The following is a 26,371-nucleotide window of genomic DNA, read 5'->3' on the forward strand; positions in this document are numbered from 1 at the left end:
CTGCACATCAGATGTTTCCAGATGTTACTGCAGGGTGGGTTAGCACTCTAGCACCCACAGTTAGAGGTCATTTTCAAGTTTTGTGTAATGGTAGATGCCCCACGTCATCACAATAACACCATAACGTTTTTCAGAATCACACACTGCATGAATAAATCTTGAACTCAGATTTTTACCAAAGATTTCAGCCAATTCCCTTCAATCATGTAGGTAAAGATAATAAAACACACTACACTGTTTTATTATGTCATGGTCATGGTCATAGGTCAAAGGTCAGGTTCACAAGAATTGGGAAAAAACTTTTGTTTCCACTGGATCAACTCCAAACACAAAATAACTTTTTGTTTTAATGCTTTACAACATTATTATTTCAGAACATTATGTGGCTTCACAATAACACAAACATTCATATACTACACCAGATTTACATATTACCGGTGTTGACATCAGCACAAATAACCAATGAAAACATGCAGAATTCCACAAAGCAGGCTGATGGCAGCATGTTAAGAACATCATAAAACACGTTTCATGAAGTTTCAGTGTAGCCCCTGCCCTTCAGTGGGAGTTGCTCTCTGAGCTAGTGTAGGTGTGTTTTAATTATAAAAGATACTTAACCCAGATTCAGAAAATTACTGTGTGATAATATATTAATAACAGTATTATTAATGTGTAAGAAGTAAAATATGGCTTACTGTAACCTGAGGTGTAAGAATGAAAGCTTAAAACGGCTGTTGTGTGCGCATGCGCTGACTCCAGGTCCAGATCCAGCTGTCCGGGCTTTGGCTGCATTGTACTCAACAGCCATTTAGCCCCGCGGTGCTGTTTGTCTGTCTGCCGCTGTCTGTGCTTCTGTTAGTGGGAATATCGCCGACGTGGGAACTCTGGGAATATCACAGTGCTTCACGGAATGCCTGGAACTAGCTGTCCCCCCGGCCAGCGCGGAGAAGCGCCCGTTAAACGTCGCCGTTCGCAGCCGCTCTCCGCTTTTCTCCGGGATGTGACCGTGTGATGGCTGCGGTCCAGTGAGCTGGGAGCACGTTGACTGGTCCGCCTGTTTGCCCAGCAGCTTTCGGAGCTTGTCCTCATCGTTTCACCGGGATTTATCGCAACCTATGGAGTGTACATGAATATTGGTCGGACAGGGATTCCAATCGGGGTAAGTGGGGGCCTCGGAGGGGCACCCTGTCTGGGTTTTGGATCCACTTCTTTAAAACGCGGGATAGCCTGCTAGCTATCCTGGGGGTTAGCTCAGGAGGCTAACTGCCGTCTTTGTCTGGAGAGACCGGGAAGCATGCGTCCATCATCGGACACGTCCTCGCCTGACCCTCGCCTTTACCCAGCAGCAAAAATTAAAACCTCCGTATTAAGCCAGACATATTTGCGGATATATTTAACGGTTTGCGTCGCGGTCACGGGGTAAACTGTTCGCGGTGAGCTGCCTGTGATGCACAGAGCTTTTGAAGCATCGCTGTGATGTTTTTGAGCTTCTGCAGTATTTCATTATCTCCTGATGAGTGATTTAGATCAGAGCTCTGGTGTCCTGTCAGACACTGTAGCCTGCTGCTTAATAAAAGCTGCCCCGTCAATGAGAAAACACCACCCGACGAGAGGTGGTGTTCAACGGTTGTCCGATAATGGATCGCGGGGAGGCTGAAAGCGCCGCATCGGTAATTGTGTCCACCAGGCGACCAATAGGACGTCAGGTTACCCGTTACACGCACTGAGTGTGTCCTGCGTGCTGTCGGTGTGGCTGGGTCCAGCTTCAGTGGCTGCTGTGAGGGCTGCGGACCGTCATGATTGTTTTAAAGTTCAGCAGAGAAGGCTAAATTCTACCTGGCTGGGCTGAAAGTAGCCTGCGTCCGATAATGGATCTCGCTAGCATTGCAGCGGGCCACGGTGGGCCTCGGATTAGCTAGTTAAGCTGTGCTCGGTACCTGCGTGTTAATCGGTGCTGGAGGTGAAGCCCTGATGCCCCAGAGTGTGGCTGGTGACAGTTTCAGGGCTTTAAAGCCGCTGTGGGGCGGTGTTAGCTTTGTGCTAGCATGCAGCGAACTGAGCTCCCGATAAACCCAGCTAACATGAGCTAGCACCAGTTAGCTCAGGTGGCTCCGGGTTTAGTTCTAGCACGCATATCCTTCTTTTACCCAGCTTCACACACCCAGAACCGTACGACTTGCTGCCCCAAAGACACACACATGCAAATGTGCAGGAGGTCCTAGCGAAGGCGATGTTTGAAAGCTAGCCACATGATGTAAATACCCCCTCAGATGGATTTCCTGGATCTGCTTTGTTTGTCACTGTGATGCACAGTTCCTAGAAAAGTTGTAGTTGGCATGAGTGAATTAAACCTCCAGCTGCAGCACGATAAATGTCACATTATTGTGGCTGTGTAACATTAGACGGTGACTGCAGGCCTATAAATGTACTGTATGTGGGCTAACCTGCTGGACTGAACTCACTGTAGTGCTCTAATCTCGCTCTGAAGCAACACCTGCATGTGTGGAGACACACAAAAGGGCACAGCAGGCATTGCATCGTTATCTTTGTAGTAAGTACACTGACACTAATGGGAGGTGTGTTAATCTGATGGGGAAATCAATAGATTAGGAGGTCGTGGCTTCTAATCTATTGATGTGTGTTCACAGGCGTGAATTCGCCACCTTTGTTTTTGTGTCCTTAACACAAGTTTAACATGTGCTGATTCCTGTCCGTGTCCATGAAAGGAGCAACTTCCAAAAGTGTGAATCTGGAATTTATTCAACTCGTGGTGACTTTGGTTTAAAATTTAAAACACAGTCCGTACTGAGAAATTGTTCTCTGGGATTTCTGAAGGTCTTGCAAAGTTCTTCTTTGGACATTAGCTGCTTTTTCACTTCACTCTTTTTAAATCCAGTCCTTGTACCTGACCATTTTCAGAGTCGTGCTTTTTTGTTGTTATTGTGTTATTGTTTTGTTTTTGTTTTTTTTTGAGCGTTTCTACTCTGAATCATTCAAGCATAAAAGGGCTGGAAGGGTGAATCAGTGTTTTGTGTGTGTGTGTGTGTGTGTGTGTGTGTGTGTGTGTGTAAATAAGATGCCTGAGCAAAGATAACTCAGATGTTTTAAGTTACAAATTAAAGCTCTTTGTTATGACGAAGATACCAGTTTGTCATATAATGGCATTTATGAAAACTTTGCACATCTCAGCGTGGTGTGCGGTGTTTCCTTAGGAATCGTAAATGGACTGATTCTTGTAGAGCACTTTTCTACTCTCCTGGAGTTATTCAAAGCGCTCGATACAACATGTCACATTCTCCCAGTCACACCCATTCTCACAAGAACTTTCTCTATACTTAGTGCTGTCTAACTACACACACACACACACACACACACACACACACACACACACACACACACACACACACATTCATACTCCGATGGATGCATCAGACACAACTTGGGGTCAGTATCTTGCCCAAGGATACTTGACATGCAGACTGGAGGAGCCGAGGATTGAACCAAAGAGGGGCAGATCCAGCAAAGACCTGGTGCAGGCCCTGAGAGGTGCATCTGGACCTTCAGCTGATCATCTACTGCTCACTGAAGCTTCATCAGAAATGGTCTCAGTAGCAGGACGGCTCTCAGGAAGCCATTCTTAAAGAAGTAAAGCAGGAGGCAAGGCTGAGGTACGAAAGTTACACAAGAACTGGACTGAAAATGGGTCTGATGGAGCGAAAGATACAAATCATGGTCCGTATGTACGGAGGTGGTCAGGAGAGAGGTCCGACAGTGAGCCTGCAGCCGTGTGTGAAACACGGTGGAGGCTCTGTCGTGGTTCGGCCTGCTGTTCAGCCGGTGTCGTTTGTGACCGTAGAAAAGTACCGTCAGAGTTTGATCCACCCCGCAGTAACATCTGGGAACATCTGATCAGCAGCTGCTTCATTTTCAGCACGATAATGATCCCAGACACACTGCCAGTGCAGCGAAAGCACACCTGGACAAAACACACACAGTGGAAGTCCATGGTGGTTAGGTGGTTAGGCAGGCATCTTCCATTACTAGGTTTACCCTGGGGCTTCCTCATGCCCAGCTGGAATGCCTTACCCCGGAGTTGAGAGCCTCAACTGGCTCCCATCAATATGGAGGAGTAGCAGCTGCTTGAGAATAACCAAACTCCTCACCCTATGCTAACACGTTGGAGGAAGCTGATTTCCACTGCTTGCATCCGAGGTCTCGTTTTGCTTTTTGAAATGACTAGCATGGCCAGTGCTGACTAGTGATAATAGTGACAACTAGCAAACTAGTCCCACACATTTGATTAGTTCAAAATCAAACCAACTTTTTCTCGATGCAAAGTCTAAAAAAGATGCCCTCTCTCTCTCTCTCTCTGTACTTCAAGAACAGTTCCCGTCTAAAAATCTGTTTTCTTCATTATTCGCTCGTTGTTTACAGGCTGTCGGCGGCTGTTTTTATCCCTTTTACTCACTTCTGAAAAGAAAACCTAATTTCTGCCGTTCAACAGGCTTCTGAACAAATGTAAACTTTTTAAAATTAAGCAAAATGCAAAACGCTGTGTCTCTAATAAAACCGCTGTAACTTCAGAGGTAATGTTCATGTGTTGATTAATGGTTTTCTTTCGTTTTTCATGTACTGCAGAATACTTTTATAAAATCCCAGAACAGGAAAATCTCCTTCATGTTTTTCTGTGTTTTATCTTCAGCTGCTTTGACACAAAGGCCTCACTGTGACGCTCACATCTTTGATAAAGTCTGGAAAGTGTCAGCTTCCTTTTTATAGATACAAAAATATATAAATGTACTGATCTGAATTATAATATTTCTGACTGTCTGAGGAAAAATTTCCCAGATTTAAATCGAATCGAATTGAATCAAATCGTGGATCGAATCGATTCTAGAAATGAGTGACGATACCCAGCCCTAGCACCCTATGCATATAAATATCCTGCAAAAATGTCTATGCCTATGCCCTATTGGAAACCCCCATTGAATTCATTGTCGAGGCAAATTAAATAATATCTTATTTAAAGCATTAAATTGTATATATGTACTACAATAACGGTTGTTTTGCAAGTTTTTCCTGGTTAAAAGTGAGATTTCAGTGTGCGATGATGCACAGCTGGCCCACAGCGAGTGGCTTTTCCCACTGTGTTTGTTCACAGCCAAAGTCCTGATTTATACAAAATCACCGTTGACGTAAGTCGTTGACGTAAGTCAAAGCCGTCAGGTAGAAATTTGTAAGCCGTGTGTGGCTAAAGTTATCTAGGGAGAAAAACCCTTAGACCACAGCATGAAAGTGGGAGTTTTATTGTTTTTTCAGTGTGTATTTAACATGCAGACCTATTCTAGTAACCCCTGTCCTCATTGGTTATCTCGAGCAGGGCAGTTACTGCTCTGTTGCTACTCTCAGACCTGATAAGCTGATGCTTCACAGTAAACAAGGACCCAAAACATGCTGAGAAAGCAACCAAAGAGCAGCCCAAGAGAAAGAAGGGCAGTAGTGTTAAATGTCTGAGTCGATCAGCGGACTTCAGGCCGGCTCGGCATCCAAACAGAAGACGCCACCGTGGACAGAAAGACCCAGAAACGGGCAGCAGCTGAGGCGCCTGCAGTAAAGGTCTGTCTCTCAGGGAGGAAGCATGTCGAGTATGAAGTGTATTTTCTCACTGAAGCCACTTTTCGCTGTAATGTTTGAACACGTTAACGGTTAAACAGGATGCGGGTGTTTCCACTTCTGGCTCTGACAGTTGCATGACAGAGCTCTGCAGGTGAACCGTTCTGTGTTTAGTTTGTTTTCTGGCGGTTGTCGCATCAGGCCCAGGAGGCGCTGCTGCTCACTTCACCCTCATCACCTGAACTGTGACTAAACCGATGAAGGTTTGCACGTGTGGTTCAGAGATGTTTGATTCTTCAAAGTAAGTAAGGAGGAGTCACAAACCCGTCCTGAGTCTAATCTTAGAGACAGTTTGGGTGCATGAAACGTGGTCGTCCGTGTGCAGCATGTCAACAAACAGCCAAACAGAGTCAGCCTTCCAAACTGTCCACAGAAAACAACACAGACACTGAGTAAATAACTGGAAAGCAGGTGGAAAATTGTTGGAAACTACAAGGAAAATTATGAAAGGAACAATAATCAATGACTAATCTAAAAGGACTGGAAACTGTTCAAAATGAGAGGAAATTATGAGAGAAACACAGCAAATGACTCATTAACATCAGAAAGGGAAATGTGAAAAATGATTAATGGCCAGAGTTGGAACAAACTGCTGTAAAGCATGGAAACGACGACACGTGAAATTATTAGAAAGAACAAGAAAAATGTAAAAACAGCAGGAGCTGCTGCGGCTCGCCACGGCGCCGCTGTATTAGGACCCATAATGTCAATCGGTAGAAATGAGGCGTGGACAGCAACAGGGCTGGAACCGCGTGGGCTGACCTCTGACCTGTACCGGTGCACTCACCCTCACGGTCTCGTGTTGGGGATGTTTTGTTTAGCTTGAGGTTGAACCTTTGGCCTCGAGGTGTTTTTAACCACATGGTGTCGTCACGCTGCTCAAAGATGTTTAAGAGCTTCTGTTCCTCAGTTTGAATTTCAGGATTTTGAGTGAACTCTGTCTGTGGCTTCATCTGTCAGTATAAGGTGGATTGTTTTTGCCAGCTGTCCCTCACAGGAGCACTTTGTGTTATCGTCATCATCAGTGTCCTCAGCACTGTGTGTCTGCTGTAAGCACCTCAGTGTCTGACCTGTTTTCACTGGCTGTAAATCCCTTTGCTCCACTGCAGCCACGGTTGGGTGTTTGCACCGTGTCTTCACATGAACCGGCTGTTAGCTGCATGGGAGTTTTTCTTCTGTTTATAGCGTCTTCAGACTGCCAGACAGTGTTGCCAACTTAGCGACTTTGTTGCTATATTTAGCGAGTTTTCAGACCCCCTTACCGACTTTTTTTCTAAAAAAGCGACTAGCGACAAATCTGGCGACTTTTTCTGGTGTTATTGGAGACTTATTTATGACGACTTTTTGACGTGAAAACGCGGATCGCTCATACACTCAACAGGCAGCGGTGCTGCCGTGGGCACCTCGCCCGTGCCAAAGCGCTCACAGGCGGAGGACAGTCCTCCCCCAGCTGCAGGAGACGTTCACACCTGTGCGCCCAAACTGCAAATGAATCGCGCATGAGCGAAGCCGCTGCTCCTGCACTGACTGTAACGGAGTCAGTTCTTCCTTTACTGTTATGCTGTTTTGTGGATCACAAGGTTTAAAACTACTTATAAACACACACACACCAAGTAACTCCACCAGAGCGCCAATTTCGGGTCACTTTTGCCGGTCCAAGCCTGGGTAAACAAGCAGGGTTGGAATTGTGACATTAAAAAAAAACAATAATTACTAAAATAAATTTAATTTGTAGTTCTAAATAAACTCTAAATGCATTTAGGACGTTTTTTACTCACTTTGTCTCTTCCACGATGTTATTTCTCTCTCCAACAGTGTAGGTTACAATTACATTAGCATGACCAATTATGCAAATTAGGCGATGACGTCATTTGGCGGCGACTTTTAGAACCGCCAATAGCGATTTTCCTTACTGAGGAGTTGGCAACACTGCTGCCAGACATTTTTGTTTCTTAAATGCAGAGGAGAGGATAATAAACAGCTGAAGCACTTGTAGATAAATGACACCTGAATCCTGCTTTAATGGCCGTGTAATCATTAATAATTGTGCAAGGAGGGTTCTATAAGAACATTTAAAGCTCGTAAAGTGGAAAATATCTGGACTAAACTGAGTATCGGGATTAATGTTGAATATGTTGTGACCGATGTCCTCATGGGTGCTGATATCAGTACCGATCAGAGTTGGCTTGTCTTTGTTTTTGGGGTCAAAACGTGCATTTATTTTATTTTTATAAGCCAAATGTAACTTGGCTTGAATAAATGAAACCTTAATTAAAAAATGTTTTACGTCAGTGACAGATTTTGTCGTTTTCTCTTACTGGACGGTCAAACTTGGTGCTGTGTGGTGCAGCATTGATGCGACAGCATGTGAATGCAGAGGCAGAGTTACTGATACCAGTAACTATCTTATAAAGGCAGCTGTTGGCAGAGCACCGGGTCATGATTTATGAGCTGAATCCCCGTCAGTCTGAACACATATGAATGATCACTAAGTCAGTTTTACTTTGCACAATAATGAGTTCACACAATAAAGCACACTGTTCAGCTTTTTGTGTGCTTGTGAAAGTGTCTTGTTAGGACACTTGGATAGGGATGGGTATCGTTTAGGTTTTATCCGGTACCGGTGCCAAACCGGTACTTTTGAAACGGTGCCGGTGCTTAAACGGTGCTCGAACCGGTGCTTAAAGAATGGAGAACATCAACTGTGTCCAAAAATCTCTTATGTTTTTATTTTTAGCAGTCTCTTTTTTTTTTTTTTCTGCAAAAATGGTAACCTAGTTAGCCTTTTCTGTTGATACAACATACCTCCTTTGGTTGGAACCGATGCTTAAACAATGGAAAACACAAACTTTGTCCTAAAACCTCTCATGTTTAGCTGTTTGTAAAAAGATAACAATGATGGCCTTTTCTGCAGCTATCCGGTTGTTCAGTGATGACATGACGAATCCTACTTCCGGGTCTAAAGTAGTCTGCGTTTAATATGGCTTTTGTGTTGTTAACATGTTTAATGTTTTGTATTTTCTTCTATTTGATCTCAAAAAGCTCCTAAAACAGTCAGTGATCCCTGTTGACCTCCCTCGGCTTTTATTACCACTAATCATTTATTTAAGCTCAGTTTTTAAAACCTTAGGATGTAACTACAGCCCAGCCCATGCAGCAGTATATGAATGACTAACCTCGTATTGTGGATGGATTATCTCAGTTGTTCTCCTGGCTGAAGTTTGGTCCTTTTACAGCACCCTGCCATGCGATTACATTTGTTCCTGACCACCGAGAACACTCACGGTAACTTTTATCCAGTGGAAAAAAAGTTAGCTTGTTCATATTATGCTAACATAGCTGTGTCGCTAGCGGTCACGTAGCACATCATTATATACCAGCTAGCCCAACTTCAGTAACCCTACAAACGTCACTGCTGTTTAGTTTTCTGTCTTCATTTATGTTGGAAGTGATAACAGAGCTGTACGTTTGGATTTGTTTCCAAAACCCCGCAGTCAGGACATGCTATATTGTATTTAGATAGAAGCTAGCGAGCTAACTCCCTGCTAACTTCTAACTCCGTTAAATGTCATAAATTCCATTTTCATGGATGCCTGGATGTTAAACTCAATTGTTACACCTGGTAGAGCAGAACGCTGATCATTTTATTAAAGATGAAAGACTTTAGACAGTTTTTCAACTCTCAGTAATGCCACAGTGATCGTTTGATATATGGACCTGCAGCGGAGTTTAGACCCAGACACGGCTAGTGACGTCAGACTGAACAATCGGATAGGGCATATATGGTATCACGCTATCAAACAAGAGGACAGCAGCATGTAGCTATGATGATGTTTGCTAGTTCACCTTACCTGCATTAATGTAATAACGTGGTTAGCCTACTCAACGTAAATTACACATGAACAACATTAAGCTACTCACGCAGAGAAGAACGGCTGCTGCTGCTTCATCATCCTCATCATTTCTGCTACACTGGCAGGGCTAGGGGCCAGGACTCTACTCTTCGGGTTCTTGGGGGATGTTGCTAACTCCGGGTCCGATAACAGGCACCACACCCGCAGTAGATGTGCTCGGTGTGAGGTCTCGCAGCAAGCTATCATACGGCGCATTTCTCGGCCTTTGCACAGTATCAGCTTAAAGCACTTGTTGCTGCTGAGTTTGCATCTTTTGCTGTGAAGTACAGCCAGACTTTGACCGCTTCGCCTTGGGCATTTTTAATCTGTAGCTCTGCTCTAAAAGAACGTACGTACCTGGGCCCGCCTACTACGCTTGGAAATGTAAAATGATTGGCTAGAATCCAAAGTGTGTGACATCTCGGGGAAAAAAGCACCAAAATAAAGCACCGAAATGTGCGCTGCTTTTCGGTCTGGTTACTACCGTTTATGTCAGAACCTACCCATCCCTACACCTGGAGTGTGAATGTCCATGCTCACCTCTGTTCAGTATGTCTTCAGTGGAGACTAGAGCAGGGCGATATGGCCAAAAATATTTGTCACGATATATATTTGAACATTTTTGATAACGATATAACTGACGATATAATTGATGCGAGACAGCATACAACTCCACAACTTCACTAGCACAAAAGAAAAAACCTTCCATTTATTTTCACTTAAACAAGAAGCTGGTTTTTATGTACATTAAAGCTTTATAAAAATGTAACAGTGCAAATGCAAATTCCTTGCTGAAAGTTTAACCAAAAAACATTTCCAGTAGAAATGGGCTGACATATCCTGAGCATAACCATGTATAATATCCACTGAAGTTAAAAAGAGGTGCTTTGCAACATTAAACTGCAGTGTGCCAAATAAAAAAGTCAAATACGTATTTTTTGGACCATAAGGTGCACGGGAATATAAGACACATTAAGCAAAACAAAGCAGTCAGATATATCTGCTGTTTAGTTTTCTGTCTTCATTCATGTTGGAAGTGATAGCAGAGCTGTACGTTTGAATGTTTTCAGAAATCTCTCAGTCAGAACATGCTACATCATGCTTAGGTAACTAGCAAAACTAGCGAGCTAACTTCTGCTAACTTCCTGCTAACTTCTAACTCGTTAAGTGTAATAAATTCTGTTTTCATGGATGCCTGGATGTTAAACTTCATAGTTACACCTGATAAAGCAGCAACGCTGATCATTTTATTAAAGATGGAAGAATTTAGACCGTTTTTAACTCTCAGTATTCGTTTGACTTTGGGACCTGAATAGGACGGCGTTTTGGACCCAGATTACTCCGCGAAGCTCCTCACTACGGCAGCCGTAATGCTCTGACAATCCATCAAGCAGTGCAGCTTACCAAAGCTGTACTAAAACATTTTAACAGATTTCTGCCCAAATCGGTTAGAGTTTCAATTTTTGAGAAAATTAGAGGATTTTAAGCCTTATAGTGTGGAAAATACGTTATACAGAAGAAAAGAATATATCGTGATATATATCGTTACCACTTATGCTTCAAATTATATCACGATATGGATTTTAGGCCATATCGCCCAGCCCTAGTTTTACCTTTAAATCACAGATAGATGCAAAGTATGCCGGCCGATGTGGGGGCAACGCTAGCTTTCCCAGCCTCGTCTTCCTACTCCCGCAGTGCTTCACAGAGGATGCCCGGCAGCCTGTTAATCACCGCGGCGTGGATTCAGCCTGTGTGGGACGTGTAGCGTAGAGAGCGACGCCCGGGCCAAGTTTCCGTCAGAACGGCGGGTTTGATTCTGTCCTGCTGCTGGGGAAAAGCCCGGCTGGCGGAGCTCTGTGCCGGAGCCAGAGCTTCTCAGGGTGGATTTTCACAGAAACAGGCTCCTCTTTCTCTCCAGCTGCTGGAGGTCTCGCCACCTGGCCGCCTTTAATTAAGTGTGGCATTGGAGGCAGTTGAGCAGAAAGTCTGATCTGAGAGGAGCCCCGCGGTATGAATGCCAGCAGCTAATCCACTCAGTCATTTTTGCACAGGCAGATTAGGAGTCTGTGCGAAAAATGGTGTTTGCTGCCTTTGGAGGTGCAGCGTGGGTAACGTCACAGCTTTTTAATGTGTAGTTTGATTGTTTTTACTGATGAAAACAAAAAAAACAATCAGCCGTAGCAGGATAACAGATAGTTTAGCCGTTTCAGGGTCTCTGTAGATCTGACAGGAACCTTTCTGTCTCCAGAAACGTCTTTCAGTTACTCCTGGGTGATTCCTCGCCATTCCCAGGCCTCCAGAGAGCCCCACGCCCAGCCAGGACCCCCGATAGGCCTCCAAAGCAGGGCTTTCCTAGCTTTATTAATCAGTTTTACACTCAAACAAACGAGAGAACACGTCAGAAATGAGAGGGTAGTTAAGTAACAATGAGCTGAGAATGACAGCCCAGTGAGCATCAAGGACAAACCCCAGAGGTCAGATATTTATTTATCCACAGGTCATCACGTGTAAAATATATTTCATTATATTCTGCTTTTGAGCCATGCTTCTGTTTGCTGCAGTGTGTTTTCATTTGCTCTCCTTACACAAACTCGCTGAACCACTTGTCGAGGTGGGAGTCATCCCACATCCCCACGATGTTATCGCAGTACTTCAGTCACGATGTGACATTGTTAACATAATGTAAAATGTTAGAATGGTGAATGTTGCATTAACATATGTTGAGATTTATCACTTTTTTCCAACATCAAGTTACGTCCTCAAAGCTAAACATGGTTAGCATCTGTTTTATTCCATAACAGAAGTTTATCTCGGTGGTTTTGGTTTTTTGTCGTCAGTCAGCGATTGGAAGAGGCCACGTTTGTGATACTACAGCAGTTAACTGCTGAATCAGTGAACATCACATGTCTCTTGTTGTCTACATGCACAGGAAGTCACATTTAACTCTTCCTGTTCTCCAGGAATACAACCGGGATACAACCAGCTGCCGAGCCGAGTCGCCTTGAGTTGTGCTCGGTGACAGAGCCTCGTGTCCGCACGCTGACCGTCTGTCTGCAGATGGTTCCCGTCTATCAGGCGACCTGTGCAATCCAAGTGAGTGTGATTCATCAACGATTCATCGAGTAATTCCAATTATTTGATTATAAAAAATTCTCTTTGTGTTTAAGCCGTTTTATTAAAACGAGCGTTTCTCCCACATCTGCTAAAAGCAGACCTGCAGTAGAAACGTTTTTATGAAACACTGAGAACACAACAGCAGCAGGGACGATGGCGCTGGCACAGTTTAACGTGGGGGCGGAGACTGTTTACACACCACGTACTGTCACGCTGCGTTGAGGCTGAGTGAAAGAAAACAGCAGCGCGGTGGCTGTGATCACCATTAAAACCTTTACTGTGGAAACGTGAAAGCTTGTAAGTTTAAGCTTGATGAAGGCTGACGGCAGGCTGCTATTTTACAGAGAGGCAAACAGGGGTGAGTCTAAAGGGGGGCGTGGGGTGCCCGGCTGCTGTAACAGCAGCATGAAAACTTCGCTAACGTCAGAAAGCCTGCCAAGAAGACGGTACAGGTCCGTTTTTATGCCGTAGTTTTGACTGCATATTTGTTTTATTTTATTTGACCTTTGACTCTACTTGACATTATTTATATATTTTTGCATTTAAGAAAATGTTTTTAATATGGTGCATAAATACATCCAAAGGTTTAGTAGTTGTTCTGACAGATAAAACGTGGTTTTGGGTGTTTATTATTGTTTATTAATAAGACAAAAGCATTTCTCTTCCAGTTAAGTGACGGGGTAATCGATGGCTGAATGTTTGTCCAACTGACACTCTGTTTCTGTTTTATAGTAATATGTGACATTTGCAAAATAATCACTTGGTAAAGGTTTGAACTGAGTCATGGATGGAGGAGCGTCTGATGGCTCAGCTCGGTGTTGCTGGTGTGTTTTCTCAGAGCAGTTGAATCATTAGCAGCAGGATTATGTCTACAGCTCCTGTCTGTCCATCTGCCTCCTCGTCTCCTCGGTTAGTGTGCTTCGTAGCACTGCTGCCAGACGGGTTAAAGGTTAACCAGTGTGTACAGTAGAGTCACAGAAGTATGAATCCCAGGAGTTTCTCTAAATGCTGCGGTTAGATTTTGAACTAAATGTGAGCTCCGTTCTGTACGGCCGTCCACAAAAACCTCAGACACATCCATCACTCTGGTTTTTGTTGGGTTCTTATCCTCGTGGATGAGTTTTGAATCAGATCTTTGTGAACTTGTGGAAATCCCAGTCAGGCCTTAATCTGGATGAATTTCACAACGACGTGTTTGTTTTGGTGTTTGGTGGGTGGAAACGCTGCTTTGAAGGGTGGATGTTTCTCTGTTGTGCTCTTGCAGGTGGGGGCAGGTGTGGCGATAATAAGACGAGATTTCCTGAATGCAGGTAGCAGTCACTGTGCCTGCAAAAGGAAGGTTTTATCACAGTGTTTATCAGGAGATACTGTGATGTTCATAGTATGTGGTGGTATTATTATTATTATTATTATTATTATTATTAGAATAAATAACATTTTAATGCCTTCATGGAAAATCTACTGTTGGGCCTTTTTACAAATAATTATTAAGAATAATGAAACACGCGTCACAGAGTCAGGACTGAATCTCATGCGGCTCTGAAACGAACTGCATTTGGACAATTTAGTGTGCAGGTAAAAACACCTGTGAGCAACAGGTGAGACATGCAGTTAAACTCAGAGCATCCTCAGGTGAAGCTCACCTGAGAGAAGCAAGGTGGAGCTCGTCTCGTTCCTCTTCATGATGCTGCACGATTTAAGCAGAAGCTGCTTAAACACTCTGGAGTTCACCTCTTTGCGTCTGTGTGGAGGCTGGTGGTGAGGAGGGGCTTTAATAATTGGACGCTTCATCTCAAGAATCATCTGCACGTTTTGAATGTTCAAATGTGGTTTTCTTTAAATTATTAATTTAAATGATCTGTAAGTTCGGAACACACTGATTTAAAAACAGAAGAGTTCCCATTAACAGTTTTTTGCCTGCAGCTGTAAATTTTTCCTCAATAACTGTATAATAAGATTAACCTTTGTAAAGACTGCTCGCCCTGCAGCATCCTGTAGGATCACTGCAGAAGCTGTTTAACGATCTTTAACCTTTAGAGGCTGCACGCAGGGCGACGGTGCGCAGGCTGCGGTGCAAAAACAAGGCGGAGCAGACCCACAGCTGTGAAGCTGTTTGTACAGTTTGTTTCTTGAACAATGGTGTAATTGGACAGGATGAGTATTAATCAACAGGCTTCAGGAGTACCAGGGAAACAGTCCGCTCTGCTGGACTTATTTTCCTGGGTCGTCTGCAGTGTGCCGCCCTCCTTCCTCCTGCGGGAACGACTTCCTGTTTTCGTAAACGGCGCTGGGACTTGAATAAATCAGCAGCGGTACGGTATCGTGGGCGTTCACGTCACAGACATTTCAGTGAGCGCTTCAGCCCGCCTCCTCTCCACATATGGACTGATCAGACATACGCCTTAATTAGCCTCAGGGTGGAGTTGGTGGGGCTTTAGGATGTTAACATTGCACCGCCTCCTCCCCACATCTGCTCCCGCTGCTTTGCATTGTCAGAAGGTCAGGGGTCAACGAGCTCCTGTCCTGTGATCAGTGGCCTGAAGGAGGCTTTAGAGCAGGAGGTGTGCATGTTCTCCCTCAGCGCACCGTTATCCTGACGAGTAGTCGTCTTTGTGAAGTAACAGAACTGACAGCAAGCAGGAAGTCGCAGCCTGCAGTGGTGCTGAGATGCTCTGTGGACCAAAGATGAACCTGAGACTCCGATCCTGAATAAAACATTTCGTTTTAGTTCATGTTTTCAGCTACATCTCTTCCATGGATATTCTGAAAGTGATCAAACCATTAAGCTTAATTCTTGCACCTTTTTTCCCTCGTTGTGAATCGGGTGCACCTCCTTATTGTGTGATCTTGCTAAGCCGGGGCGTTGTCCTCGCTGTCACTCAGGGCCTTTGTTTCACAACCTCGTGATTCCCACCAACCAGCGAGCGTGCAGACGGGTTCAGGCTTTTTGTGCTGGTGTAAATCGCTGTGAAACCGCAGACAGACTTGACATCTGACGGTTTGGTTTACGACTGAATTTCTTCCTAACATGTGCCTTTGTTCCCCCGCCTGAACAGTAAAACTGGGATGAGCAACTCAAAATGTAAAGTTGTTCTCTTCCTGGCCTTCGATCATAGTCATCAAGTTAAAAATAACTTCTGAACTCTGTCTCAGGAGGCGGGGCTAAACTAATCTAACCTGCTCTTTTCTGGTTTGTCTCACCTGTCCTTCCTGCAGGAGGCGATGCGGGGAGCCGGGTGGAGGCGTGGGGTCCGGCCCTGAGGAGGCGTCCTGCGGCTGGGAGGAGCGTGGCCCTCCTGCAGCCCTCCTGTGGCGCTCCGGGACGCTCCTACTAAGATGTCCCTCAGCAGCGGCCCTGCAGGCGGGAAAGGTGTGGACTCCAACGCGGTGGACACGTACGACAGCGGTGATGAGTGGGATATCGGTGTTGGCAATCTGATCATTGACCTGGACGCCGACTTAGAGAAGGACAAGCTAGAGATGTCGAGCAGCAAGGAGGGAGGGGGCATGGCGGCCCCTCCCAGCGCCGTGGCAGCTTTACCTGACAATATAAAGTTTGTTAGCCCTGCGTCCGCCACGGCGGGCAAAGAGAGCAAATCCAAATCCAAGCGCAGTAAAAACTCTAAGGAGAGCGTGAAGACGCCGCACTCAGACGGAGCTAAAAAAGAGGTTCAGGGCCGGGTCCCCGGGGACCTGCCGCCCCAGAACGCCAACTCTGCCCCGAGCAAGGGGACGGACAAGTCGAGTAAGCCCTCCCGCATCCTCCCTGTGGTGAAAAAGGACAAGGACGGGGTGTCTGGGAAAAGCAAGAAGGAGAAAATGGAGGCGGGAGCGGCGAACGCTGAGAAAGAGTCCTCGGTGCTGCCGTTAGGAGCACCTCGAGGCGGACCCTTTGAGGGCCAACAGGCCCCCGAGCTCGCTACGGCCGAGCAGCTCGGGAACACGCCGCTGGACTCAGCCAGGATAGGCCAGGTCGTGACGACGGAGCAGGAAGAGGTGGATGGGGGCGACTGCCGAAATCTGAAGAAAGCGATGGGTGGGGAAAAGGTAAGAGGAATAAAGCTGATGCCTGAACAAATGAAAATAATCGTGTCTCCTTGTTGTTGATGGAGCCCGCATGCTGCACACTGAACATGATGTATGTGAGCGTCGTTTTCGGCGTGCTCCTCGTGGTCAAAGGATCTAAATGTGCTCGCTTTTAGCTCTGAACAAAGAACCAAAGCAAACCAAGCGCTCGTCACTGCCGACCCGGTCGGCCGTGGACAAGCTAAAAGTGGCTCCGTGTGAACCTGAGCTAAATTAAACTTGGTCTAATCTAACCCAGTTTCTGTTTTTAGATAATCCCACTGTTAAAGCTTCTGCACTAAGACCCGTGTCGTCATTAACAAAGGAGTCTTTGGACCTCTCTGTTCTACCGCTGATCATTTCACTGCACTGGCAGGTGTGTTTTTCAGGGCTGATTTCAGGTAAACACACTTCTCCTTCACAGCTAGCTGGACTGTTCGTCAGAGGTTAAACCGACTCTTTTAAGAATAACTTCAGAAAGCTTCAGCTTTGGGGTTTGTGTGGTTCCTTAAAAAGCCTTAAATTCATCCATTTATTGGAGTTAGTGTGGGGAGTAAACTGAGCCTGCTAATTCAAGATTAAACTGCGATTAAAGGTTAAAGTTGCAGTGGATTGAAGTCCTGAGTGAGCTGTTAATTCAAGATTAGATTGTTTAAGTTTCAAAACAGAACAAACGAAACAGACTAAACTGTCAATTCCACTTAGAAACAAAATATTAATTCTAAAAATAAATCTTAGTTTGTTTTACAGAAGAACAGACAAAACTGACTAACTTTTGTCAATATCAAATAAACTGAGAACTAAAAGGAAATTCTCAATCTCTCCTTGTTGTATAGCTGAGCTTTTCAAACAGTTGTAACAGTTACTTTAGTCTGACAAAAGCCGAATGACGAATTAGCGCTTCCAGTCAGAGACTGAGGCTACGTCCACACGTACACGGGTGTTTTTGAAAACGGAGATTTTCAGTTTTCGTTTTAAAAAAGAATCCCGTCCACACATAAAGGCAGAAATGAAGGAAAACGCTGCTATGAACATGCCAAAGCAGCAGGTGGCGCTAGATTCCTAACCGTGCAGAAATGTTGGCCAATCAGAAGTCTAGAAGCCTCGGTGGGAAAAAGTAAACAAAGCTGGGGCATAGAAGCAGAACCGAGTTGTATGTGTGGAGGGACAGTAACTGTGTGTATATGTAAGCATTTAAACACTGCAGAGAGTAGAATTAACAGTATTGTAGAAATTCATTTCACCGAAACAATAACGTGGCGCACAGTGTGACGCATGCACCAGTTTATTGTATTTCCAGACTTGCTTTCGGCACATTTACAGTGCACGCTACTCTGTTTTTTGTCAGACTTGAAATAGCAGAAATACCTTCACCCTACGGAACTTCTATGGCTCTTCCGTTCGACAATCTCTCCGGCGTTGGAACCATCATCTGTTTTCTCTTCGGTCACGCTCGGTTGATTTTTCTAGTCGGCACACTCATTTCCTCCATTACCCGCTGGCTGCTTCCCAAACAAACACACGTGCGGCTTGGCACTTGTGCTGTATGTAACAAGTCACGCGACGTGACGCTGCGGCTGTGATTGGTTCGGCTCTGCGCTACTGAATTTGGATTGGCTGACCTTTTTTTTTTTTTTTTTTTTTTTTTTTTTAGAGGACGAGCGGCGAGGTCTATCGCGATAGCTTAATTTCTCTATCGAGTAAAAGTTATATCGCGATACATATCGTTATCGTTCTATCGCCCAGCTCTACCATATACATTTGAAAATTTGTGATAACGATATAACTGACGATATAATTGACACAAGACAAAATACTTTACAACTCCACAACTTTATTAGTGCAAAAAAACACAAACATTCATCCATCTTCTTCCACTTTATCCGGGCCGGGTCGCGGGGGCAGCAGCCTAAGCAGAGAAGCCCACACCTCCCTCTCCCCAGCCACCTCCTCCAGCTTATCCGCAGGAACACCAAGGCGAGATATACAGGGAGTGCAGAATTATTAGGCAAGTTGTATTTTTGAGGAATAATGTTATTATTGAACAACAACCATGTTCTCAATGAACCCAAAAAACTCATTAATATCAAAGCTGAATGTTTTTGGAAGTAGTTTTTAGTTTGTTTTTAGTTTTAGCTATTTTAGGGGGATATCTGTGCGTGCAGGTGACTATTACTGTGCATAATTATTAGGCAACTTAACAAAAAACAAATATATACCCATTTCAATTATTTATTTTTACCAGTGAAACCAATATAACATCTCCACATTCACAAATATACATTTCTGACATTCAAAAACAAAACAAATCAGCGACCAATATAGCCACCTTTCTTTGCAAGGACACTCAAAAGCCTGCCATCCATGGATTCTGTCAGTGTTTTGATCTGTTCACCATCAACATTGCGTGCAGCAGCAACCACAGCCTCCCAGACACTGTTCAGAGAGGTGTACTGTTTTCCCTCCTTGTAAATCTCACATTTGATGATGGACCACAGGTTCTCAATGGGGTTCAGATCAGGTGAACAAGGAGGCCATGTCATTAGTTTTTCTGCTTTTATACCCTTTCTTGCAGCCACGCTGTGGAGTACTTGGACGCGTGTGATGGAGCATTGTCCTGCATGACAATCATGTTTTTCTTGAAGGATGCAGACTTCTTCCTGTACCACTGCTTGAAGAAGGTGTCTTCCAGAAACTGGCAGTAGGACTGGGAGTTGAGCTTGACTCCATCCTCAACCCGAAAAGGCCCCACAAGCTCATCTTTGATGATACCAGCCCAAACCAGTACTCCACCTCCACCTTGCTGGCGTCTGAGTGGGACTGGAGCTCTCTGCCCTTTACCAATCCAGCCACGGGCCCATCCATCTGGCCCATCAAGACTCACTCTCATTTCATCAGTCCATAAAACCTTAGAAAAACCAGTCTTGAGATATTTCTTGGCCCAGTCTTGACGTTTCAGCTTGTGTGTCTTGTTCAGTGGTGGTCGTCTTTCAGCCTTTCTTACCTTGGCCATGTCTCTGAGTATTGCACACCTTGTGCTTTTGGGCACTCCAGTGATGTTGCAGCTCTGAAATATGGCCAAACTGGTGGCAAGTGGCATCTTGGCAGCTGCACGCTTGACTTTTCTCAGTTCATGGGCAGTTATTTTGCGCCTTGGGTTTTCCACACGCTTCTTGCGACCCTGTTGACTATTTTGAATGAAACGCTTGATTGTTCGATGATCACGCTTCAGAAGCTTTGCAATTTTGAGACTGCTGCATCCCTCTGCAAGATATCTCACTATTTTTGACTTTTCTGAGCCTGTCAAGTCCTTCTTTTGACCCATTTTGCCAAAGGAAAGGACGTTGCCTAATAATTATGCACTCCCTGTAATCTCTCCAGCTTTTGGTCACTACCCACAGCTCGTGGCCATAGGTGAGGGTAGGGACGTAGATCGACCGATAAACTGAGAGCTTCGCTTTTACACTCAGCTCCCTCTTCACCACGACGGACCGGTGCAGCGTCCGCATTACTGCAGCCGCTGCACCAATCAGTCTGTCAACCTTCAGCTCCCTTCTCCCAAAAAAAACTCCATCAGTGTATTTTCACTTAAACAAGCAGCTGTTTTTTATGTGCATTAAAATTATATAAACATGTAACAGTGCAAATGCAATTCCTTGCTGGCAGTTTAACCAAAAGGCATTTCCAGTGGAAACTGGCCGACATCCTCAGCACAACCATGTAGAATGAATAACGACGGCCCGCTAGCATGCGCTACCAAAAATAGTGCTTTGTTGTGTATCTGACGGACGAAAGCTGAACCAGTTCCAGTGAAGCTGCAGCATTTTTACAAACCAGTTCTGGTTCATCTGTTTCACTCAACGATCCACTTTCACTCTTCTCGTTCTGCGTCGCCGCCGTGCTTTTTCCGCCATGTGCGTATGAAAACAAAGGCACTGCACATGCGCGTTTTTACCCATATTCTATCGCCATGTTTCATTTTCTTATCGTTGCCCAACGTTACACCGGTGTTACCGTGAGCGGTATGATATGGCGCAGCACTAGTCCAGACCCTAAAGCCTGATTCCTGTTAAACTCAGTTTTATTTGTATGGCTCCAGATCACAACAGCAGACGTCTCAAGGCGGTTTATGCTGTCAGGTGACAATAAAACAGAGAAACCTTTGAGCAAACGCTCCTCGTCTTCACTCCTCAGGCTAGCGCTTTGTCAACCCACCGGCCAGCGGAGTGGCCCGAGGTTCTGTCGGGTCCCTCGTCAGCCCTCTGCCTCCGTCTGAGATCCAGAGAGAGGCTGATCTGCCTGTTGCTTGTAATAAATACTGCTCCGGCTGAATGAGGAGGAGCAAGGATGGTCTGTGGCCAATAGTGGAGGTGTAACCCCGCCCCCTGTCATTCTGTCTTTGAGAGCTAGTCTGAGGTTTTCCTGCTCCTCAGCGGTTTTCCCTGCATCCAGGCAGCAGCTCTCATTCTTAAAGAAGAGGACGGTGTGGACCGCCCTCATCGTCAGCTCTCAGCACTGTCAAATTTACCTGAAAACCAACGTGTATGTTCCAGGTGGGTCAAGGTGGGACTTTAAAACCATAATTAAAAACTGCTTCCTCTCAGATGGGGATGGCTCTGTGTTTTGGCAGAGAGACGAAGTAAGGCGTGAAGTTTAAATAGACATTTAACCTGCTGTCAGACAGGAAGTGGAGATGTTCTGCACCAGACTTCATTCACAGAAGCTGCAGTTTTACCTCAGAGAGAGACGGTAGATGTTTGAGTGCCGCCTTGATGGGCAGCCAAGGATTGAAGAAGGTCAAAGGTGCTGTTCCCGTCACGGGGAATAAATGATCTTTATTTCTTTAACGTGATAAGTGGTTCTCTTTGTTTTGGCACCAACTAAACATTAGGTTGGATTTCCTTCCAGCTCTCCTGTGGTTGCACTCACGTGTTTGATTTCTCTCTTGTCTTCTCTGTCCTCCGTCCAGATGGAGTCTCCAGTCTCCACCCCAGCTCCTCCCCCTCTCCACCTCCTCGGCTCCGTCCCCAGCAGCGGCGACATCTCGTCTCCCTGCGAGCAGATCATGGTCCGCACACGCTCGATCGCCGTGAACACCGTTGACGCGGCGCTGGCGACCGAGCCGGAGTGCCTGGGACCCTGTGAGCCGGGAACCAGCGTGAACCTGGAGGGCATCGTGTGGCAGGAGACGGAGGACGGTGAGAAAAGCGTTATCGCAGTAGATGGCTGCGTAGTTTTATTTTACGTGTGTTTATTTGAAGAACAAAATGAGCGCTCATCAGAGGCACTCGCACTACCCCGGCCTGAACATCGTTTCCCATTCTGCTGAAGAAGAGCCGTGCACACGAACAACGAACCAAACAAGAAGCGAGAGACTCTCGGTTTCTGCAGCAAACCTTTACGAGCTGCGACGGCGAGCGGACACCGCGCTGTCTTCCTGTCAATCCAAATTATTCCAAAAAGAAAGCTTTTCTGCACCTTCACTCCACAAAACTCCCGTTAGATTAGAGAAAAGGTGCTTCATTAATGCTCTGATGTTTCACTGACCTCTCACTGCTGCTGAGCCTCATGCAGCTGCAGTGGGACCAATAACTCAGCCACAAAAATGAAATGATTGGTCCGTCAGTACTTTTTCTTTGCCTTTGGCTGTTGCAGAGAAAAAAACACCTTCTGATATACTGTAACAAACACATGCATCAGTTTTATCAGCTTGGGTTGAACGTTCATGACTCCACCCCTCTGAGCAGGTGTGATGTGCGTCCAGAGCTGCCGATGCTGAGCCAGTGTGGAGCTCTGTGAAAAGATCAGGTCCAGTTTATTGTCTGGATTACGGCCCTGCTGAACAGTCGTGCATCTCAGTTTTTATTCAGTGACGTCCTGTGAGCGTGTCTGCACGTCCTGTGGACGCCGAATGCAGAGTGGCGTGTAGCTGGAGGAAAACCTGTGTGGAGGTGATAGGCTCGGGCAGGAAGCTGTTCATTAGAAGTGCTCCTGTTAGTGGAAAGCTCTGCTGAAGTACTCAATCTCACTCTTTAATTAGCTCCACTGTCAGCCAATCACTGATGCGGTTCGACCTCAGAAACCCGCCGAGCGTGACGCTGGTATGAAAGCGTTCGACATCTGCGTCCCAGCCGGGGAGGAAAGTCGCATCTAGACGTCTGCTTCCTGCTGCACTCGCAGCTTCCGTGCTTTGATACAGTCACGTCAGCACATCGAAGAAAGGAGCTGTAAGTGTGGGGAGTTACTCTGAGGACTCATTTGTTAAAGTGGAGACCCCAGAGGGGAGGAGCTTAACTCCTATCCCTTCATCCTAATTGTGGGGTCAGAAAACTTTTGGCTTTTTCAAACCAACAAAAAATGATGTTTGTACTTCAATGTGAAGTCTTTTGTTTTGTTTTTTTGTTTGTTTGTTTTTTTAATAACTGCACTAGAGATGGACCGATCCGATATTACGTATCGGTATCGGCCCGATACTGACGTAAATTACTGGATCGGATATTGGAGAGAAATAAAAAATGTAATACGATCCATTAAATATCAAAAAAGCACCTCACAAAACTTGCAACACGGCGTAACTCGGCTCATAACCGTAGCACGTCGCAACAGTGTGGTCACGTGATAGAGAGGCTGTGGCGTGCCCTGTGGTCTGGTAGCGAGGCTACAAATACTCAACCAAACCAGCATTTCATCAACCGATATATGGAGCGACTGCCTCTTCTTGCTGCTGCTTCAATCATGAAACTGATCAATGATCAGCTGATCGTCTCTCTTCTTTGTTTTTGGCCCACTTTGCACCAGAAAGAGGAAACCAGCGGCTGAACAGCAGCAGCACGTTTAAGCTTAAACTGTTGTTAGAATTTATTTAATATTACTTTCTACTCGAGGATCTTTTTCTACAGCTGACGGCTGGTAACTGTGCAGGGGCGGATCTAGCAAAGTTTAGCCAGGGGGGCCGATAGGGCATGAACAGGGAAAAGGGGGCACAAAGACATACTTTTCTTTCTTATTCTCATTTAAAATGTCGAGCTTTTAATAAATAATTATCTGACACCCAAAGTTTTAATCTGATGTAAAATGTATAAAGTCCATTACTGTATATAGTAACTGTTAAGTCTAATATACCCTAGTAAGCTATAGTACTTTTTCCTTTGGGAACCATCTGTGCAGTCTGCAATTTTGTTGAAGGAAGATGTTGAATCTATTTAATATTTCTTGAAAAATAATTGATTTCTGTGCATTTTTTTTCTCACACTGCATCAAATTAAGGTTGATTACGTCGATTAAGCATCATGAGGTGGAGCGTGAGGGGTGGTTCCCTATTTTTTTTTTTTTTGCTGGGAGTTTGCAACCTTATTAGTTTGGTTGCCTAATATTTCTGCTAAGTACTCTTTAAAATACCAGAATAGGGAGGATGGTGCAGGTTTAAGTTTACTAGATTGATCAGTTTTGCTGAACTATGAAATATTTTGGGTGCAGTGCATTTTTTACATACAGTATAACAGAATAGCTTTAGTGTTGTTTATTTAAACTTGAGTATGAACTTATACAAAATGCAGCAAGATATATAAAAAAAAACAGTTTTATTGATTAAAGAAAACTGTATCAGATTCATATCAGTGTCGGCCGATATCCAAATTTATGATATACATTTATGATAGTGCTAGCTAAAAACGTAATCTGCATCAGCTGACGAGGAACTGGCTCATAAAAGCACCTGAGGGTGTTACACATCACCAGCATTCATCCGCAGAGAGGCCTCCAGAGTAAGTCCGCAGCCCCAGCTTCTAATGAGCCAATCAGCTGCTTGGATGGTAAAACGGAAAGTCCAGAGCAGCCGAGAGAAGACGGCGACAGGCGCCGAGTGAAAAAGTGAAAGCAATGTGCAGGAAATCCCCCTGTAAGTTTGGCTGAAAGCCAAGGTAAATAAATATGTTTTAAGACGTGATTTAAAAACAGATAAGGAAGGTCCTGTCTAACATGTAAAGGCAACTCATTCCACAGTTTTGGTGCTGCCACAGCAAACGCCCGATCCCCTCTGAGCTCACGATTAGTCCTGGGCTCGCTCAGGAGGAGCTGGTCTGCCCACCTGAGGGGCCGGGAGGGTATGTGTGGATGAAGAGCTCAGAGAGGTACAGAGGGGCAGCATTGGACAGATATTTAAAAACAAATAAAAGCAGCTTAAAATGATCCTAAAATGCACGGGCAGCCAATGAAGTGAATATAAAACTGGGTGATGTGCTCACATCTACGAGTGCCAGTCAAAAGACGTGCAGCAGCATTCTGAGCTAGCTGCAGTCGAAGAACAGAAGATCGACTCACCCCAAAATGAAGAGAATCACAGTAACCCAGCCGAGCGGTTGCAAAGACACGGATTACTGTTTCAAAGTGCCAGCTGCCTCAGATGAAAGAAACTAGACCTTACAACCGACCCGATCTGGCTTTCAAGCTTAAGTTCAGGATTTCGGGGTTTGCAAAGCAACACACGGAACAGCAGCGGAGGAGGTCTGAACACCATTACTTCAGTGTTAGAATCATTAAAACAAAGAAAGTTTAGCGCCAACCACGACTTGACGTCCTCCAGACATGTTCGTAAGCGATTTACAGACGACCCATCTTTCTTTTTAAGAGGAATATGAATCTGGCAGTCATCTGCAGAACAGTGAAACGAGAGTCCGTGTCTCCTAAAAATTGAGCCCAAGGGAGGTAAATAAAGCGAAAGCAGGATAGGGCCCAGAACGGAACCCTGTGGTACTCCATGAGACAGCGGAGCACGGGAGGACTCCGTTTGTTAAGTAAGACCTGAACCATTTCAGAACCTGTTACACCGACACACTGCTCCAAACACGAGATTGAAATTTCATGGTCTACAGTGTCAAATGCAGCAGTTAAATCGAGTAAGATAAGAAGGACACTTTCACCAGAATCGCATGATAAAATATGTCATTAAAATTCTTAAAAGTGCTGATTCAGTGCTATGCATTGCTTTAAAACCAGACTGGAAAATCATCTGAACATTTTGTGCATTCAAAAACGGGATCAATTACATGCTACTTTTTCCAAGCGCAGCTTAGATATTAGATATCAACAGCGTTTGTATCTAGCCCAGGTTTCTTAAGAAGTGGTTGCACAATTGCATCTTTGAAATTCTTTGGAACCACACCTGAAGTAAGGCTGCTTTTTAAAATGGTTAAAATAGTTGAACCTGTGGTAGAAGAAACTTCTTTCAGAAAACGGGGAGGGATGGCATCGTAGGGCGAGCCTACAGGCTTTAGATGATCCACCACCTCCTGTAGCTGAGCAAGAGTAACCGACTCTGTTGAAAGACAGCCGAGCAAACTGGAGGATCAGAGGCGTCAGATGTGGGCAAAGTAATCCGCGCCCTAGCCGAGGCTACCTTCTTTATAAAGAAGTGCAGAAACTTTTCACACATTTCATGTGACGGCTCAAAACTGAGATCAGAAAGAGGGCTTAAACAATATGTGTGGTTTCTGATAATTCACCATAATAATGTTTGCAAAGTGTTTCCGCTTTGCTTCTTTTAATGTAAGCTGATATAAGGCCCAGCGCTCTCTTTAATTTTGTAAAGCTGTAAGAAATTCAAAACTCAAGTTGAGTTTAACTGA

General features: G+C 45.0%; 1 protein-coding gene across 5 annotated transcripts in view; it reads left to right on the forward strand.

The window, feature by feature from the left end:
• Nucleotides 1-773: 773 nt before the first annotated feature.
• Nucleotides 774-26,371, forward strand: part of znf609a (zinc finger protein 609a) — a 31,525-nt gene continuing 5,927 nt past the window's right edge. For 2 of the 5 annotated variants that reach the window (XM_024803068.2, XM_024803065.2), the window contains exons 1-4: nt 774-1,159; nt 12,530-12,662; nt 15,900-16,730; nt 21,718-21,946. In XM_024803068.2, the coding sequence (XP_024658836.1) occupies nt 16,020-16,730; nt 21,718-21,946 (940 nt within the window). In that variant the 5' untranslated portion in view covers nt 774-1,159; nt 12,530-12,662; nt 15,900-16,019. The other 3 variants (XM_024803067.2, XM_076886969.1, XM_076886968.1) reach the window with 3 other exon arrangements.

Source organism: Maylandia zebra, linkage group LG7 (assembly GCF_041146795.1).
Source record: "Maylandia zebra isolate NMK-2024a linkage group LG7, Mzebra_GT3a, whole genome shotgun sequence".
Taxonomy (NCBI): domain Eukaryota; kingdom Metazoa; phylum Chordata; class Actinopteri; order Cichliformes; family Cichlidae; genus Maylandia; species Maylandia zebra.